This window comes from Pecten maximus, chromosome 11 (assembly GCF_902652985.1).
Source record: "Pecten maximus chromosome 11, xPecMax1.1, whole genome shotgun sequence".
NCBI classification, from domain to species: Eukaryota; Metazoa; Mollusca; class Bivalvia; order Pectinida; family Pectinidae; genus Pecten; species Pecten maximus.
In genome coordinates, this window is record NC_047025.1 from 14,948,056 (window position 1) to 14,966,900 (window position 18,845).

The 18,845-nt window shown below is 35.0% G+C and overlaps 1 protein-coding gene across 1 annotated transcript; it reads right to left on the bottom strand.

Annotated features, from left to right (window-relative positions):
* Positions 1-672: 672 nt before the first annotated feature.
* LOC117338460 lies at positions 673-17,784 on the bottom strand. The gene is made up of 7 exons (XM_033899814.1): positions 17,698-17,784; positions 17,029-17,186; positions 16,497-16,669; positions 2,433-2,480; positions 2,098-2,142; positions 1,318-1,435; positions 673-697 (listed from the first exon to the last, which is right to left on the bottom strand). Exons 1-7 carry the CDS (start codon positions 17,767-17,769, stop codon positions 673-675), a joined length of 639 nt encoding a protein of 212 aa, XP_033755705.1. The 5' UTR covers positions 17,770-17,784.
* Positions 17,785-18,845: the final 1,061 nt, after the last annotated feature.

Sequence of the window (18,845 nt, forward strand, 5' to 3'; positions counted from 1 at the left end):
TCTTTCTGCTGACACCCAAGACAAACAAAGTTAGATAAGTTGATAGAGTACGTACCTGAACCCTGACCAGAGCCTGGAAGAGTGTAGTTACCACAGTCGTGTAGGGCACAACATTCTCCTGGCTTCATCACCAAAGTATAGCCTTGTGGTAAGTTAATGTAAGTTGCACACTAACAAAGTACAGACATTATAGCTCCGATATAAACTTTAATATCCTGCATGATCTTAAGGTACCAACATTCTGACTGTACTTCCGATATGAAATTCTTCCATGGTAAATTCTATTTTCAAATCTATATTTTGGTCAAATTAAATTTCTTTTTAATATTTTGATAAAGTAATGAATCACTGTGCAATCCATGTGGCCTGATTGTTCTTAGCACTCAGTATTTCAGGAGTGGGACGACTGGTCTGCCCTTTTTTTTAGTATGATAAGACCAGGTGGGGTTGTCCTGCTTGAGTGTCTTAGGGAGTACGCTTTAGGGAGGTAGCACTATGAACTTGGCATCGGTTTAGCGTTATACAAGGAGACAAACATGACCATACTGTAGCCTACCAAACGCACAAACATTCACTCATGCATCACACATACAGGGGAGGCCGTCCTTAGATGATGTAAGTTATTAACAGGACATGAAACAATACTAAACCAAACCAAACCCATCTCGACCCTTAACTGTTTTGCATGCTGGGATTCCTACAGAATAAACACAGTACTGTAAAACATAGATGTTTTAGAGAGTTTCGTGCTTGAAACATTCTGCTAAATTATATTTATATATATATATTACTAAAATGAGTTTTTGTACATAGCTTTCTATGCCAAGCATTGCGGCAGCTCCAATTCACCATGGATGATCTGTTTTAACTCAGTGGTATATAACATTTGAGTACGATAATTCAGTGATATACTAAAATTTGAGTACCCTAATTCAGTAGATCACAAAACTTTGAGTACGCTAATTCAGTGGCACATAACATTTGAATATTCTTATTCAGTGGTTCACTAAAATTTGAGTAGGCTAATTCTGTAATTCAGTGGCACATAACATTTGAATATGCTTATTCAGTGGTACACTAAAAATTGAGTACGCTAATTCAGTGGCACATAACATTTGAATATGCTTATTCAGTGGTACACTAAAATTTGGGTACGCTAATTCAGTGGTACACTAAAATTGAGTATGCTAAAATAAATATGTAACAGTATATAAAAGAGCAAGTGACTTAATATTTCTATACTATACAGTAAACAGATTATTCATGATACACCATAACCACCATACGGATATTTAATACCATGACTGGAGTACTTACAGATTGACACAGTTGTATCGTCCAGTAGTCTCGTCGACACAAGTACAGTTGTATTCACATCCATCCGTCCAGTGATCTCCTTGACTATAGATTTTCCCTTTGTAGATACAGGCCCTGCCTGTGTATAAAGTAAGTCCAAAATGTGTTTACATGTTTGATCAATTAAATGAATATGGAAACTAGCAGATCAAAATTAGCCAAGCAGATCAAATTGATAAACATTTTATAGCACAATTTAAATTCAAGTCTGCATCATATCCTAGATTATTATTTTCCAGGTTTTTCTAGTAATTACCAAAAACGACAAGTTAATTTTCTGATTGTAGTCTGTGTATCTATTGTCTACCTGATTATCACACTAGTGATTTCTGTTTTGTCTAGTCTCCCTATCTTTTACTGTCATCAAAACTAATATCTCAATAGAATTATCAATTTTTTTTCTGTTATTTGAGAATTCTATTTCTTTTTCCCTGGACAGGGATATCCACAAAAATACCATAGTGAGATTTTCTTATCTTACCCTAGGGTCGAGACAAGCTATGCATGCTCTCCGCACATTCTCAACATTTGTATTTATTTATAGGATTATTGTTCAATAAATAATCAAATGTATCACATTGATTTGGGTGCATGCTCTGGCATTCTCCCTAAAATCTGTAATGAGACGTCTCTACTAAATGTTCTAATTCAGAAGTTTTCACAACTACCAAATACCTAACAGTGAAATTTGACAAGTTTTGAGTGTTATGCATGATAAGGAGGAGTTCAACTTTTACTTACTCATCTGAGTGAAGCCAGTTTGCTGTGTTGACTGCAGAGATGCACCTGTGAAGAACAGTTAATTAACAGGTTATAAATACATGCACATGTATTTTCATTTAAAAAAATGTGGAAATTAGAGAAAACAATCTGAAAATGTCAAATCCAAACAATGATAAACTAACTTATATAAACCAAAGGTGCAGCTTGGAATACAATTCTGAGGTTTCTGCATTGCATATATATTTAACACTGATTAATAAATATATTGCATCTTAATGCCATTAAAGCTATAATTATAGTCATCACTATTGTCAATCTAAATTTAGCATTATCACCTGTACACAGATACTCACCACAGTTACCGTGGGCGGTGATAGCAAAGACGTCTCCAGAGGCAGTAGCTGTCAACATGAAACATTTTCTTTTTTTTAAATTGTTTTCCTTTCTGATTATCTGATACTAAATCATAATCGATAATTATATCAAATAGTTTTAACCTTTTCAGTGTTGGGTAAGATTCTTGAATCTTGAACCCTCGTAAGTCTTGATGCAAGAATCACAAAACAAATTGTTCAATAATTCTATAGGAAACCAGTTTGAATTTATTAAATGAAATAAATAAATATACACCATTAAAAAGAAATCACTTTTTGATATGACATTGAACAATTAGATCATTAAATAGGATCTAGTTATAACAATTGTTTCATTATCCAATGGTCTAGTGATCTATCATGTTACCTTGTCACCAGTGTAAGGAAGTCTGTCCTGGGGAGTACAGGAAAGCAGGCTTGTTACCAGCACTTGCTTCAAAGGAGCAGCCGTACGTGTCACAATTGCCGGTGGAATGACTGTTCATTGTGAATTCACGTCCACTTGTCACATCTCTGTTCAAACAAGTTATTAAATATGAATATGAAACATGAAAATGTAAAACATGAATGAATGAAAACAAAACTAGATTCTTAGTTTAGCAATTTCCATAAAAACCTTGAGAACATAGTAATAGAAATCATCCACCAAAGTATTCTGTTACTGAACATTTGCTACGTATATACCAAACAGTAAAAGGGCCATTGTTGATGCGTCTTTTAAGAGTGTGACAGCCAATCAGAACATAGAAAATAATTGCATCCTCTTAAACCAATGAAAATCTCCCACCTGTTAAGCTGGCCAATAAATTTTGGGAGTTAGATTTGATTTGATAAACTACCGAAGACACACAACACACAAGGGTACTCACCCCATAAGACTGAAGAGTTCTTTAGGAGCATTTCTAATGTCCGTGTAAGAGGAGTCAATTATCCTATCAGCAGTGAACCAGCTGTTCTTATCGGCACCAACCGCATTGAACGTGATGTAGGCCTTTTCTTGGCCGCCATTGTAGATTGATACCTTCACCTATGTTCATAGCAAAAATAGATTACTGTCTCTGTCAACAAAGAGTTCATTGAAAAAACAGAATACATTCTAAATGTAGCATGTACTATATTATATTACAGATATGTTCCCCAAACTGCCTTCAATCTCACTGTCATACCCGTATCCAGAAATGGTATTTTTGTGGATATTTACACCAAAAATATGATCAGAGTGACCTTCATTCTGACCACTGTAGTCTAGCAATGGTCCTGTCAGTGACTACAGTGGTCAGTATGATACACATATTATAGTAAGTGTTCAGTTTGAAGGTCCCCCTGACAGTATCATAGCAAGACTACAGCGGTCAGTTTAAGTAAACTCTGTTCCTTAGGTTGACAACAGTGATCAGTTTGAAGGTCACAGTAACTCTGACATGCCAATTAAACATTGACTGTGTAGTCAGCGAGAAGAAACCTAGCAATAGGCGGCAGAATGATGTGGCATTAAACTAGTAACTAACTTACTTACTATCTAATTAAATTACTCTGACTGTACCCTAGGAAGACATAATTGGTCAGTTTAGGATTACTCAGACAGTACCAAAGCCAGAATTCAGAGGTCAGTTTGATGAGGCGATGTTATTTACCTGATCTATACAGAGGTCATTCCAGTGGTCAATGAGGCTGGGCTTGTAGTGTCCTGGGAACTGGTTGGTCATATCAATTTCAAATAGTGTGAAAAGTGTGTAAGTAATAATATAGATTTAGTACAAATGGCCTCTAATAAAGTGATGGTAACCAACCAATACCTAAAAAGGCTTATTGCTGTTTACATCAAAATTAACATTCTTCTGGTACAGTAATGGAAATTAATATTCACTCGTTCACTTTGAACAGGAGAATATAACTACCTCCTTGTCTTAGACCCAAATGACGAGTGTCCTATTGTAATTGTTGTTCTTCCGTCCTTCAATCTAGCGTAGCATTTTTTTCTGGATATTATCTCCGTACTTCACATGAAGTTACACTGTGATATGAGGTTGTATAATAGGGGTTTAAAAAAATGGCTGTGTGAAGTTAGCACACTATACGACATTCAAAATATTCCTATCGTGTGTTTTCACTGGCCAACGAGGGACCTTTTGAATGTTCAGCGGCTAGACATACGATATACAACATTCAAAGTTTGAATGTTCAACGGCTGAACATACGACATACGACCTTTAATATCATAAAATTCCTATCCTGTGTTTTTTACTGGCCAACGAGGAAACGTTTGAATGTTCAGCTGCTCGACATACAACATATGACATTCAGATTTGAATGTTCATCAGCTTGCCATACGACATTCAGATTTTGAATGTTTAGCAGCTAGACATACAACATATGACATTCAGAGTTTGAATGTTCAGCAGCTCGACATACGACATACGACATTCAGATTTTGAATGTTCAGCGGCTAGACATACGACATGTAAAATTCAGATTTTGAATGTTCAACGGCTCAGCATACGACTATACGATAAATAAATATCCCGAATATCGCCTATTTCTAACGAACCGGTATCATACGATTTATTCCGACTTTGCAGTTCACCAACCCCTGGTTTAAACCGCTTAACTAATTAACTGAACAATAGTAATACCACACACAATGTACTTACATGTAATTATAAATTTGAAAAACAAGAGGAACTCTACCATGTATGAAACTGAATATTGCCAAGAAAACTTGTATAGTTCATTTAATTTTTCTAACAATTCATCCAATGTTAGTGAGGGTGTTGAACCGCAATGCTCAAATTAACATAACAATAGAGACACGTCACTAGTGTACGTTTGGAGTTTTCCACATACATTTTAAATCCCTACCTGTGGAATTTTAAGCATAATTTCTATTTTTGTAATACAAGCAATATACAACGTAAACTTCAGCTTCCAGCTTCCGTGTGTACGCATTGTGGTTAACTGAAGGGTGAGGATATATAACACCCAAAACAACAATCACCACGTACGGAGTCAGGATATTTGGTTCATTGATGCCTAAAAGTCAGGGACGTATTTTACATCTTTGTTACTTTTAACTTATATATTTATTAGATGGGAGGATATACACCACTGTCATCGCACAAATGTAAAATATTTAGCTAGGCCTAATAAGGAGCTGAAAAATAGTATTCAAGATTATTGAAATCTTGGAATAGTGATCATGTCATTGTACGAAAAATAGTTTTATTCAACAATGGTAATTTGTTATATTTCATGCACTGGCATGATAACCAATAGTCTCTTTTCCTTGTCAGTTAGCAATGACGTCAATTAAAATGTTTTTTTTATTGATAACTACTGATACATATGTTATTAGAAAGGTATCATGTACGTGTTAGCTAAATATAGGCCAAATGAGGTCATTAGAGATCGTTTTTATGAGTGAACGACTCACAAACACCATAATGTAATACATATTCAAAACGAAAATAGGAAAATCCCTTATTGGTTTATTGTCCGGGTGCATAGTATAAGGAAAACAGAACAAAGTAGACAATGGCATTGATACTGTAGCAGATGTCGGCTAACAGTAAGGAGCAGAACAATAGTATTAAGGATTATTGGAATCTTGGAATAGTGGGTGTGATCATGTCAGAGAATGCTGTATCCTTGTCAGATAGCAATGACGTCACTTTAAATGTTGTATTCTTGTCAGATAGCAATGACGTCACTTTAAATGTTTTATTGATACTACTGACACTTAAGTTATTACATAAGTTCGTGTACGTGTTGGCTAAATATAGGTAAAATGAGACCGTTGGGGATCCTTGTTATGAATGAACAACTACCATAATGTAATACATATACAAAACGAAAATAGGAAAATCCCACATTGGTTTATCGTCCAACAAACCATTTGAGAGTTAATGTGTACAGAAAGAAACAGGATCTACTGTAGTCTGTGTTTGATATAGAGGCATTACAAGTAAATACGGACATAAGGACAAACTAGAAAATGGCATTTGTTTTGTAATAAGATATCACTTTGATACAGAAAACAGCACAAACTGGACAATGGTCTTGATACTGTAGCAGACTACGGCTAGCAGCCATACAAGAAAAACCAATGTAAATATTGTAACTTGATACATGGAAGCATAGATATGGAATCCAGGCGTCAACACGATGGTCCTGATATTTAAGATCTTTGATGTGGGAATGTACAACAACAAACGTCGTCCACAGTGATTGACACTTTACTACTGTGTGAAATACGACATCTCGACATCCACAGTTATGGAAAGTTAAATACTGTATTACCGGATCCCGTAAATAAAAATCAGAAAACCCCCTTGGGAATGTATACGATAGATATATATCTAACTGTAAAATAGCTACATTTGTTGTAGTGTTTTTGGTTTAAAATGAGAGTAAGGATTACATGCAAGTACTGGTTATTTATTAGAAAGGCGTTATGCTATGTTAAGTTACTTTCGCCTCCCTTTAAAAAGCAATAATTGTATCTTAAATGTAGGTCCTTTTCGCTAAAAAAAATAGTAGTGATAAAGAGTCCCAGTTAAATAATGCTGTGTAAAGGATCAACATCAATAGAAATGGTTCCGTACTTCTATTATATTATACAAGGTATGTGTGTGAAATGTACATATTCTATAAGATTGATATGTACACAATATTCCGTAAGAGCACATGCGTCTGCTTCTAGTTGGTATTGTAAGAATAGAGGGCTAATACTTTGTTTCCATGAATACTAACCAGATGCCTGTGGTAAGAGCGAGTTATCAAAAACACAGGTACTTGGATTAGAAATGATATATTGTATATAATATACCCTCGTTTTACTATATAAAATGGTATTTAGGGTAAGAAACTATATGTTGTATATTTATTACATTTTTACCAGTGAAATATCAAAAATTATTCATTCTATAAAAATGATATTTTTCACTAGTGAAAAATATCACTTTTGCTGATTTGACCAATCAAATTAATGATTAGAAAATACCAAAATAATTGACCAATCAGAAAGCCCGACATATATGTCAGCACCTGGACAGTGGAAACTACTTTTTTTTTGTTTACAAATTATCGCTGTAGGCCTAGTAGTGTTTTCGTTGATAACACTACTAGGCCTACAGTCTAGTGCACTGCGCACTCGTGAAAAATATCAAAATATTAGCCCCACTCGTGAAATATATTTGGTATTACTGAAGACACTGTTAGATATCCTCTATATAATATATAGCCTCTTATCACTATATAAAATGGAGAAGCTCCATTCTATATAGTATTACGAGACTATATAGTACATATGTATATATATATATAACTTCTTACCTGTGATCAAAACGTATTTTAATGAACTACGTTGACAAAGTTTCGACATCACGAATATTATAAGGAAATTGATATTCCTGGACAGGATGATACGGGGCCGAAAGATGGTGGCTATCAGGAGGAAGTCAATACTTGCACATGAACAATTGAAAAACCTACATTTTAATTTCATGACGCGTTTAAATATTTTAGCCACATGGGTGAATGCGAAGCATCGCTCTTACTTCTTTATTAAAACTGAACAATATTTTCATTTGTGAAAGTTCATGGCGAAATCTACAAGAACTCCTTTGTTTACTTGTTGAACTCCAGATAACTGACGCTGTCATCCCATCACTACCAAACTGGGAATTAGACATCAGAAATGTGTATACATGATCTCATCGTGGACACTTCCGCTGGTGGTGCTCCTAGTGTAACTAATCTAGACAGTTATGAAGTTTACTGTGGGGCGGGTATACTCTTCTAAACAAATATCAAAGGCATGTATAGCAAGTATTGACAGTTCTGTCTATACCAGTTCCAACCAGAGCAAACAAAACCAACGGGAAGATTCATGTACTTGATATCCCTCTGCTCTCCTACGATGTGTTCCTCACGTTCCTGTGACACCATGAACGTGTTTTTTTTTTTTTTTTTGTGTGTGTCTGTGATATTTGTCATCATGTAAGCGAGTTCCCAACCACAAACTCACATCAACAACAGAACATGGTGGAGAAACCAAACCCGGTCAACTGACGACAGTATGTTGCTTTTTTATTGTGTATTCGCCGGTTTGGCCGGCGAGTCAGTCTCGGCTCGTCGGCCAGACATAAGACATCATCACGCCATGTGATTTTCTGGCGGGAAGTTGAAAAGTGATAATGGACTTCTCTGAAGAAGAATTATATTCTGATGAAGTTTCCTGTGTTTTGATATTGATACAACCAACATTTTCTTGTGAATATCTTCTTTGATTCGTTGTTTCCGAAACATGTTATATATGTTTCTGATTATTTTATGACTTTTGTCAAAACGATGACGTCATCATAGTTGAAAATAGTCAGCACTTCTTACAGATGTTTTCATTTCCAAAGGAAAGAAGTTCCTTCGTCGCCATGTTATATCTTCGTACTTCGTATATATAATTATCGAGTATCCTGTCTTTGACATCGACACCCGTTTGTACATGTGTAACCATCACACATCAGCTAGTCGAACCACGTGGACGATTAACTAAACTTTACAAACTCAGGCGGGGGATAACGGAATGATCATTGTTCCATTTGTTCGACAGTTTAACTTAAAAAATGTTCCAGTCTAACAACATGTTTTGAGATCCAGTTAATCAACTCCAGAACTTTGAATTTAGATATGAACTTATATCAGTACTAACAGTGTCTTTTCTGCAAAATTTACCATTTTATAACTGCGGACAGTCATCATGTGAACTTGAAGAAACTGAACAATATCATATATATACACGTGTGCAATGTATAACACAAATATTTACCTTTTATCTAGCTTTTGATTGATCAATGTTGATTATTATGAGTATTGCTCTTTTGCCATGTCTTGATTATATTACACAACATCATTGTTTTCCAAATGCTAGTGAATGTTTTTTCTCAGATATATTATATCAGAAATATACTATTAATTAAGAGCGAAATCTCTGCTGATATTACTGTAGATAACATGTTATATTTTGTTTACATTTGCAAGGATGAGCAAAACAAAACCAGCTTCATACAGTTGGAGTGTATATACCAACTGATACAGTTGATGAATGGCTAAGTGTAGTATCATAATATTGTACACTGTGTAATGTTTTTGAACATTTGAGATTTTATGCTAGTAATACTTTGTGATATTGATATATATATATGTGTTAAATTGTATCATGTAGAAGTATGGAACTGTAATGAGAAACTAACGTCATGCTGAGGTATTTTTCAGCACGTATATAAAGCTACGATAAGGCTGGTAAGGATAGATATAAGGCTGGCAGGTTGTATTGTGTATTGTATATTAGTTTTATTATGGCCAATTTCTCTATAACTTTAAATCACATGGTCTTATGACGCAACATGATGATACTGTAATATAAACAGTAAGTTGAGTATTGCCAGAACGAACTATATGTACTCTTTATGTCATTTGAATATGTATGCAAGTATTCTTGTTTTAAATTTTGAGCTTGATAAAATGTCTATTTTGGTTGAGTGCGGAAATTAGTATCTAAATTCTTTTAAAATTATATTGTGTATGTTAAACTCTTTCATATTTGCTATTTTGTCTGGATAGAGTATAGTTGGTCCATTTTGAGCTCAATGGAAAATGTAAGTGTGAATGTTTGATATCAGGAATAGCATAATATGAGAAAGATTTTTGTACTTGGTAGTATTATACAGTAAATCACATATTATAAAAGACAGTTTTCAGAAGAAGAAAAAACATATAAAGTACATTTATAGTAGTGTATACTTTTAAGATATTTGATTCAATTTCATAGTAAGCTGCTTACTTTCATCTGTTTATTGTAATCTCTTACACCCATGTTAAAATTGTGTTATCCCAATTTTATTTTGATGGCGGGGATGTTATGTATATGGTTGTATGGGTGTGATGAGATTACATAATATATTGTAACAGTAAAGGCATATGATCTAGGGGAGATAATTTGGAACTCGAACTGCAAGAGTTCTTTCCCTTTATTGGAGCTCTCTTTGTAAGATAACATGATTCTTCAGTATAGATAAATGACTTGGAACGTGAAGACGTGTTTTTGTGTGTCTGTGATATTTGTCATCATGTAAGCGAGTTCCCAACCACAAACTCACATCAACAACAGAACAATAAACCACAAAAAACTTTACCCCATTTACGGGGCAAACGCGAGCCCTCAGTGTCACAAAATTCACAATTTTAGTAAAGCACCTCAAGACCCTTACATTTATGACAAGTATTTGATTCTAACTTATTTAAGTCTTTAGAAAAAGTTTTTCGAAATTTCAATTAATACGACACTTTTTGGCTCCGCTCAACCCCTGGTGTAAGCCAGGGCCAACATATGCATACTATCAAACTTTCATCCCGTGCTGATAATGTTCAATAAGTTAAAATGAATTCCAATAAAAATCAAACTAAGGATAGTTTAAATGGGATTTCACTATATAAACTACAGTTAAGTATAGGGGCAATCGTGATACCCTAGGGTCATGAAATTCATACACAAATATACCTTCTTTCAATGACGAGGGGCCGCGGTCGCAGAGTGTTTAAGGTGTCCCGACACTTTATCACTAGCCCTCCACCTCTGGGTTGCGAGTTCGAAACCTACATGGAGCAGTTGCCAGGTACTGACCGTAGGCCGGTGGTTTTCTCTCCGGGTACTCCGGCTTTCCTCCACTTCCAAAACCTGGCACGTCCTTAAATGACCCTGGGTGTTAATAGGACGTTAAACAAAAACAAACCAAACTATATGACGAGGATGTTTGAAATGTCAGTCAATTTGACCCCTTTTCGCTCGACCCCTCAGTCCCCTGGGAGATGGGGACAATATGATTCTTAATATTGTTTCACCTTTGGACAGGGAAGATTTATGCAAAATTTCATTGAAGAGGGTTCAGGGGATTCTGAGAAGTCGAAAATGTAATTGTTTACGGACGAACGACGACGGAAAAAAGGCGGTAAGAATATGTCATTTAAGATTTTGTCTCGGGTGACTAAAAAGTTAATCCTGCCTCTATCTCCTATACTGCTACTATCCAACGAACGTCATACTTGGGTCATGTGTTCATCTAGGTGAAGCGGTATATCATGGATTGAAAGTAATCTGTGCATTATGACATATAATTCCACGTCCATTGGGGCACTGTGATTAAATTAATGGTCATATTCTTTAGTCGTTTGAGTCTGGATAGCCAGGAGCCCAACATTGAAAATAAAGACTTTCATCACATCACGTCAAAACAGAATTGGTCTGTCATAGGATATCAGTTTGACCTCTGTCACATAACGTCAAAACAGAATCGGTCTGTTAAAGGATATCAGTTTGACCTCCGTCACATAAAGTCAAAACAGAATTAGGTCTGTAATAGGATATCAGTTTGACCTCCGTCACATCAAATCAAAACATGATTTGGTCTGTCATAGGATATTAGTTTGACCTTTGTCATATAAAGTCAAAACATAATTGGTCTGTCATAGAATATCAGTTTGACTTCCGTCACATAAAGTCAAAACAAAACAGAATTTGTCATAGGATATCAGTTTGACCTCCGTCACATGAAGTAAAAACAGAATTAAGTCTGTAATATGATATTAGTTTGACCTCCGTCACATAAAGTCAAAACAGAATTAGGTCTGTCATAGCATATTAGTTTGAACTTTGTCATATAAAGTCAAGACAGAATTGGTCTGCCATAGGATATCAGTTTGACCGCCGTCACATAAAGTCAAAACAGAATTGGTCTGTTATATATTTGTTTAAGGATATTTTCTTCACAATTTACAGTAAAACAATTGCAATCAGACAATATTAGTTTTGTTCATAATTTATTTATAAATCATGGTGTACAGGTTCTTTCACATAAAAATTAAATTACACACTATTTACAAAACGTCTATGTGTGTTCTGAATCTCATTCCTGTACGTAACCTGGAGGGTATTGTAAGACTACCTGTGAGCTACAGTTGGGGACAGGACAACACTTTCCAGCTGGAGCAGGATCCAGGGTACAAAGTCCGGCAGGCAGGTTCCATTTATAGCATGTAATAAGGGACAGAGTAAGAAATATTTTGTAAAAATAAACTGATATGACAAAAGTGCATATGGGGTTTCTTGTTTAATTCATAAAATAAATTTTAAAGATGCTAGATTTCCGACGAGTGATTATGATCTAATTGAAACAAGAATAGACTTTTAAATGTATATATTTCAATACCAAATGTTACATACGGTACATTCCGCTTTAACCGCCTCCCAAAGATTTGAGCTTCCAATTTAATTTTAAATTTAAAGTGAATAAGAAATATAGCTCTATATTTTGTCTCACATGGGCTTGAAATGTAAATTGCTATTACCAAGAATGAAAGATAACATGGTTATAAGTAATCGATAGTGCTTGGTGTTGGATTCATTTCTATACCAAAGGTGCCGATTTATCTATTTTTATGTGAAGTTGTTGGCGATGTAACATCTTTAAATATACCAGTGATGAAATTTTTACAGGTGAACAAGCTATTCTCAAGTTAATTTCTGGATATGCTAGGTATATACAGGTATCTTCAAAATTCTCACATGTACAATGACTTTTCCACATGTATATAATAATTGGTCCAAGATATACTCTCACCTGTCTGTACACCTGTATGTTCCTGTTGTAGCATCTTGACAGGTACACGTATAGTCACAGCCGTCATTCCATTGTTCACCATGTCCTTGCATCTGTCCCTTGTAGTAACAGAAACCTGACAAACATTATATTCACATGTTAAATATAACTCGAGTACACATAAAACTAATGTAATATCCTTAAAACTCAAAAATAAAATGTATAAGCAAATACAGGCTTATTGATAGAAGAGCTTATCTTTGAGGCTGGCTTGTTTTCGAGTTGTTTGTGTAGATTTAATAGTTCACAGTTTACTACAGCATTCCTCTATCATACTTTTAATTAATTCTTCTAAAGAAATATGTCTTTACAAAAGGAAAATATTGAGTCAGATCCAGACTTTCCCACTTGCATATATGATGGCTGCTTTTGCATAATCACTCGAAACGGTTGAAACTTTTAAACATTGAAAAGGTGAATGAAAGGCTCAGACTGGGGTCTTTTTACAGAGATTAATTAAGCACAGTCATCTTTTTTACCAGAAAAAAATGGTGAGAATCATTTAATGTTTGTATTGTACACCTACTTCTCTTTCTGCTGACACCCAAGACAAACAAAGTTAGACAATTTGATAGAGTACGTACCTGAACCCTGACCAGAGCCTGGAAGAGTGTAGTTACCACAGTCGGGTAGGGCACAGCATTCTCCTGGTTTCTTCACCAAAGTACAGCCTTGTGGTAAGTTAGTGAAAGTTGCACACCTACATATACAAGGTATAGACGTTATAGCTCCGATATAAATAAACTTTGATATCCTGCAAGATCTTAAGGTACCAACATTCTGACTGTACTTCCGATATGAAATTCTACCATGGTAAATTCTATTTTCAAATCTATATTTTGGTCAAATTAAATTTCTTTTCAATATTTTGATAATGAATCACTGTGCTATCTATGTGGCCTGATCGTTCTTAGCACTCAGTATTCCAGGAGTGGGACGACTGGTCTGCCCTTTTTTAGTATGATAAGACCAGGTGGGGTTGTCCTGCTTGAGTGTCTTCGGCAGTACGCTTTAGGGAGGTAGCACTATGACAAGGAGACAAACATGAACCAAACACACAAACATTCATAAAACTCATGCATCACACATACAGGGGAGGCCGTCCTTAGATGATATAAGTTATTAACAGGACGTGAAACAATACTAAACCAAACCAAACCCATCCCGACCCTTAATTGTTGGGCCTGCTGGGATTCCTCCAGAATAAACACAGTACTGTAAAACATACATGTTTTAGAGAATTTCGTTCTTGAAACACTCTGCTAAATTAAATTGATATATATATATTACTAAAAGGAGTTTCTGTACATAGCTTTCCATGCCAAGCATTGCGGTAGCTCTAATTCACCATGGATGATCTGTTTTAATTCAGTGGTATATACAATTTGAGTACGATAATTCAGTGGTATATAAAATTTGAGTACGCTAATTCAGTGGTACACTAAAATTTTAGTATGCTAATTTAGTAGTACATTAAATTATGAGGATGCTAATTCAGTGGTACACTAAAATTTGAGTACACTAATTTAGTGGTACATTAAGATTTTGAGGACGCTAATTCAGTGGTATACTAAAATTTGAGTACGCTAATTCAGTGGTACATAAAAATTTGAATACGCTAATTCCGTGGTACACTAAAATTGAGTATGCTAAAATAAATATGTTAACAGTGTATAAGATAGCAAGTGACTTGATATTTCTATACTATACAGTAAACAGATTATTCATGATACACCATATCCAACATACGGGTATTTAATACTATGACTGGAGTACTTACAAATTGACACAGTAGTCTCGTCGACACAAGTACAGTTGTATTCACACCCATCCGTCCAGTGATCTCCTTGACTGTAGATTTTCCCTTTGTAGATACAGGCCCTGCCTGTGTATAAAGTAAGTCCAAAATGTTCTTTACATGTTTGATCAATTGTTTGGAAATCCGTTTGTATTGATTAAATGAATATGGAAACTAGCAGATCAAAATGAGCCAAGCAGATCAAATTGATAAACATTTTATAGCACAATTTAAATTCCAGTCTGCATGATAGCCTAGATTATTATTTTCCAGGTTATTCTAATAAAAACGTTAAAAGTTAATTTTCTGATTGTAGTCCTTGTATATATTGTCCACCTGATTATCACACTTGTGATTTCTGTTTTGTCTAGTCTTCCTATCATTTACTGTCATCAAAACTAATATCTCAATAGAATTATCAAGTTTTTTTTTCTGTTATTTGAAAATTCTATTTCTTTTACCCTGGACAGGGATATCCACAAAAATACCAGAGTGAGATTGTCTTATCTTACCCGAGGGTCGAGACAAGCTATGCATGCTCTCCACACATTCTCAACATTTGTATTTATTTATAGGATTATTGTTCAATAAATAATCAAATTTATCACATTGATTTGGGTGCATGCTCTGGTATTCTCCCTAAAATCTGTAATGAGACGTCTCTACTACATGTTCTAATTCAGAAGTTTTCACAACTACCAAATACCTAACACCTAAGTGTTGAGTGTCAAATGCATGATACGGAGGAGTTCAACTTTTACTTACTCATCTGAGTGAAGCCAGTTTGCTGTGTTGACTGCAGAGATGCACCTGTGAAGAACAGTTAATTAACAGGTTATAAATACATGCACATGTATTTTCATTAAAAAAAATTGTGGAAATTCATTAGAGAAAACAATCTGAAAATGTCAAATCCAAACAATGATAAACTAACTTATATAAACCAAAGGTGCAGCTTGGAGTACAATTCTGAGGTTTCTGCATTGCATATATATTTAACACTGATTAATAAATATATTACATCTTAATGCCATTAAAGCTATAATTATAGTCATCCCTATTGTCAATCTAAATTTAGCATTATCACCTGTACACAGATACTCATCACATTTACCGTGGGCGGTGATAGCAAAGACGTTTCCAGAGGCAGTAGCTGTCAACATGAAACTTTTTTTTTTTTTTTTTTTTTTTTAATTTTTTTCCTTTCTGATTATCCTATATTAAATATTAATTGATATTCCTTTCTGATTATCTAATACTAAATTATAATTGATAATTATATCAAATAGTTTTAACCTTTTCAGTGTTGGGTAAGATTCTTAAATCTTGAACCCTCGTTAGTCTTGGTGCAAGAATCACAAAACAAATTGTTCAATAATTCTATAGGAAACCAGTTCGAATTTATTAAATGAAATAAATAAATATACACCATTAAAAAGAAATCACTTTTTTTATATGACATTGAACAATTAGATCATCAAGTAGGATCTAGTTATGACAATTGTTTCATTATCCAATGGTCTAGTGGTCTATCACCTTGTCCCCAGTGTAAGGAAGTCTGTCCTGGGGAGTACAGGAAAGCAGGCTTGTTACCAGCACTTGCTTCAAAGAAGCAGCCACTCTGGGTTGCAACCATCATCCAACCGTACGTGTCACAATTGCCGGTGGAATGACTGTTCATTGTGAATTCACGTCCACTTGTCACATCTCTGTTCAAACAACAGTTATTAAATTTTGATATGAAACATGAAAATGTAAAACATGAATGAAGGAAAACAAAACTAGATTCTTAGTTTAGCAATTTCCATAAAAACCTTGAGAACATAGTAATAGAAATCATCCACCAAAGTATTCTGTTACTGAACATTTGCTACGTGTATACCAAACAGTAAAAGGGCCATTGTAGATTCGTCTTTAAAGAGTGTGACAGCCAATCAGAACATAGAAAATGATTGCATCCTCTTAAACCAATGAAAATCTCCCACCTGTTAAGCTGGCCAATGAACTTATTAGAGTTAGATTTTATTTGATAAACTACCTAAGGCACACAACACACCAGGGTACTCACCCCATAAGACTGAAGAGTTCTTTAGGAGCATTTCTAATGTCCGTGTAAGAGGAGTCAATTATCCTATCAGCAGTGAACCAGCTGTTCTTATCGGCACCAACCGCATTGAACGTGATGTAGTCCTTTTCTTGGCCACCATTGTAGATTGATACCTTCACCTATGTTCATAGCAAAAATAGATTACTGTCTCTGTCAACAAAGAGTTCATTGAAAAAACAGAATACATTCTAAATGTAGCATGTACTATATTATATTACAGATATGTTCCTGCCTTCTATCTCACTGTCATACCCGTATGAAAGTCACTCTGTTCCTTAGGTTAATACACATAGTATAGTCAGTGGTCAGTTTGAAGGCCCCCCTGACAGTATCATAGCAAGACTACAGCGGTCAGTTTAAGTAAACTCTGTTCCTTAGGTTGACAACAGTGATCAGTTTGAAGGTCACAGTAACTCTGACATGCCAATTTAACATTGACTGTGTAGTCAGCGAGAAGAAACCTAGCAATAGGCAGAGTGATGTGGCATTAAACTAGTAACTTACTTACTTACTATCTAATTAAATTACTCTGACTGTACCCTAGGAAGACATAATTGGTTAGTTTAGGGTTACTCAGACAGTACCCAAGCCAGAATTCAGAGGTCAGTTTGATGAGGCTATGTTATTTACCTGATCTATACAGAGGTCATTCCAGTGGTCACTGAGGCTGGGCTTGTAGTGTCCTGGGAACTGGTTGGTCATATCAATTTCAAATAGTGTGAAAAGTGTGTAAGTAATAATATAGATTTAGTACAAATGGCCTCTAATAAAGTGATAGTAACCAACCAATACCTAAAAAGGCTTATTGCTGTTTACATCAAAATTAACATTCTTCTGGTACATTAATGGAAATTAAAATTCACTCATTCACTTTGAACATGAGAATATAACTACCTCCTTGTCTTAGACCCAAATGACGAGTGTCCTATTGTAATTTTTGTCCTTCCGTCCTTCAATCTAGCGTAGCATTTTTTTCTGGATATTATCTCCGTACTTCTCCTTACACTGTGATATGAGGTTGTATAATAGGGGTTTTAAAAAAGTGGCTGTGTGAAGTTAGCACACCATACGACATACTACCTTCAACATTCAAAATATTCCTATCGTGTGTTTTCACTGGCCAACGAGGGACCTTTTGAATGTTCAGCGGCTTGACATACGATATACAACATTCAAAGTTTGAATGTTCAACGGCTGAACATACGACATACGACCTTTAATATCATAAAATTCCTATCCTGTGTTTTTTACTGGCCAACAAGGAAACTTTCGAATGTTCAGCTGCTCGACATGCAACATATGACATTCAGATTTGAATGTTCAGCAGCTTGCCATACGACATTCAGATTTTGAATGTTTAGCAGCTAGACATACGACATATGACATTCAGATTTTGAATGTTCAGCGGCTAGACATACGACATTCAGATTTTGAATGTTCAGCGGCTAGACATACGACATGTAAAATTCAGATTTTGAATGTCCAACGGCTCAGCATACGACTATACGATAAATAAATATCTCGAATATCGCCTATTTCTAACGAACCGGTAGCATACGATTCATCCCGACTTTGCAGTTCACCAACCCCCTGGTTTAAACCGCTTAACTAATTAACTGAACAATATTAATACCACACACAATGTAGATACATGTAATTATAAATTTGAAAAACAATAGGAACTCTACCATGTATGAAACTGAATATTGCCAAGAAAACTTGTATAGTTCGTTTAATTTTTCTAACAATTCATCCAATGTTAGTGAGGGTGTTGAACC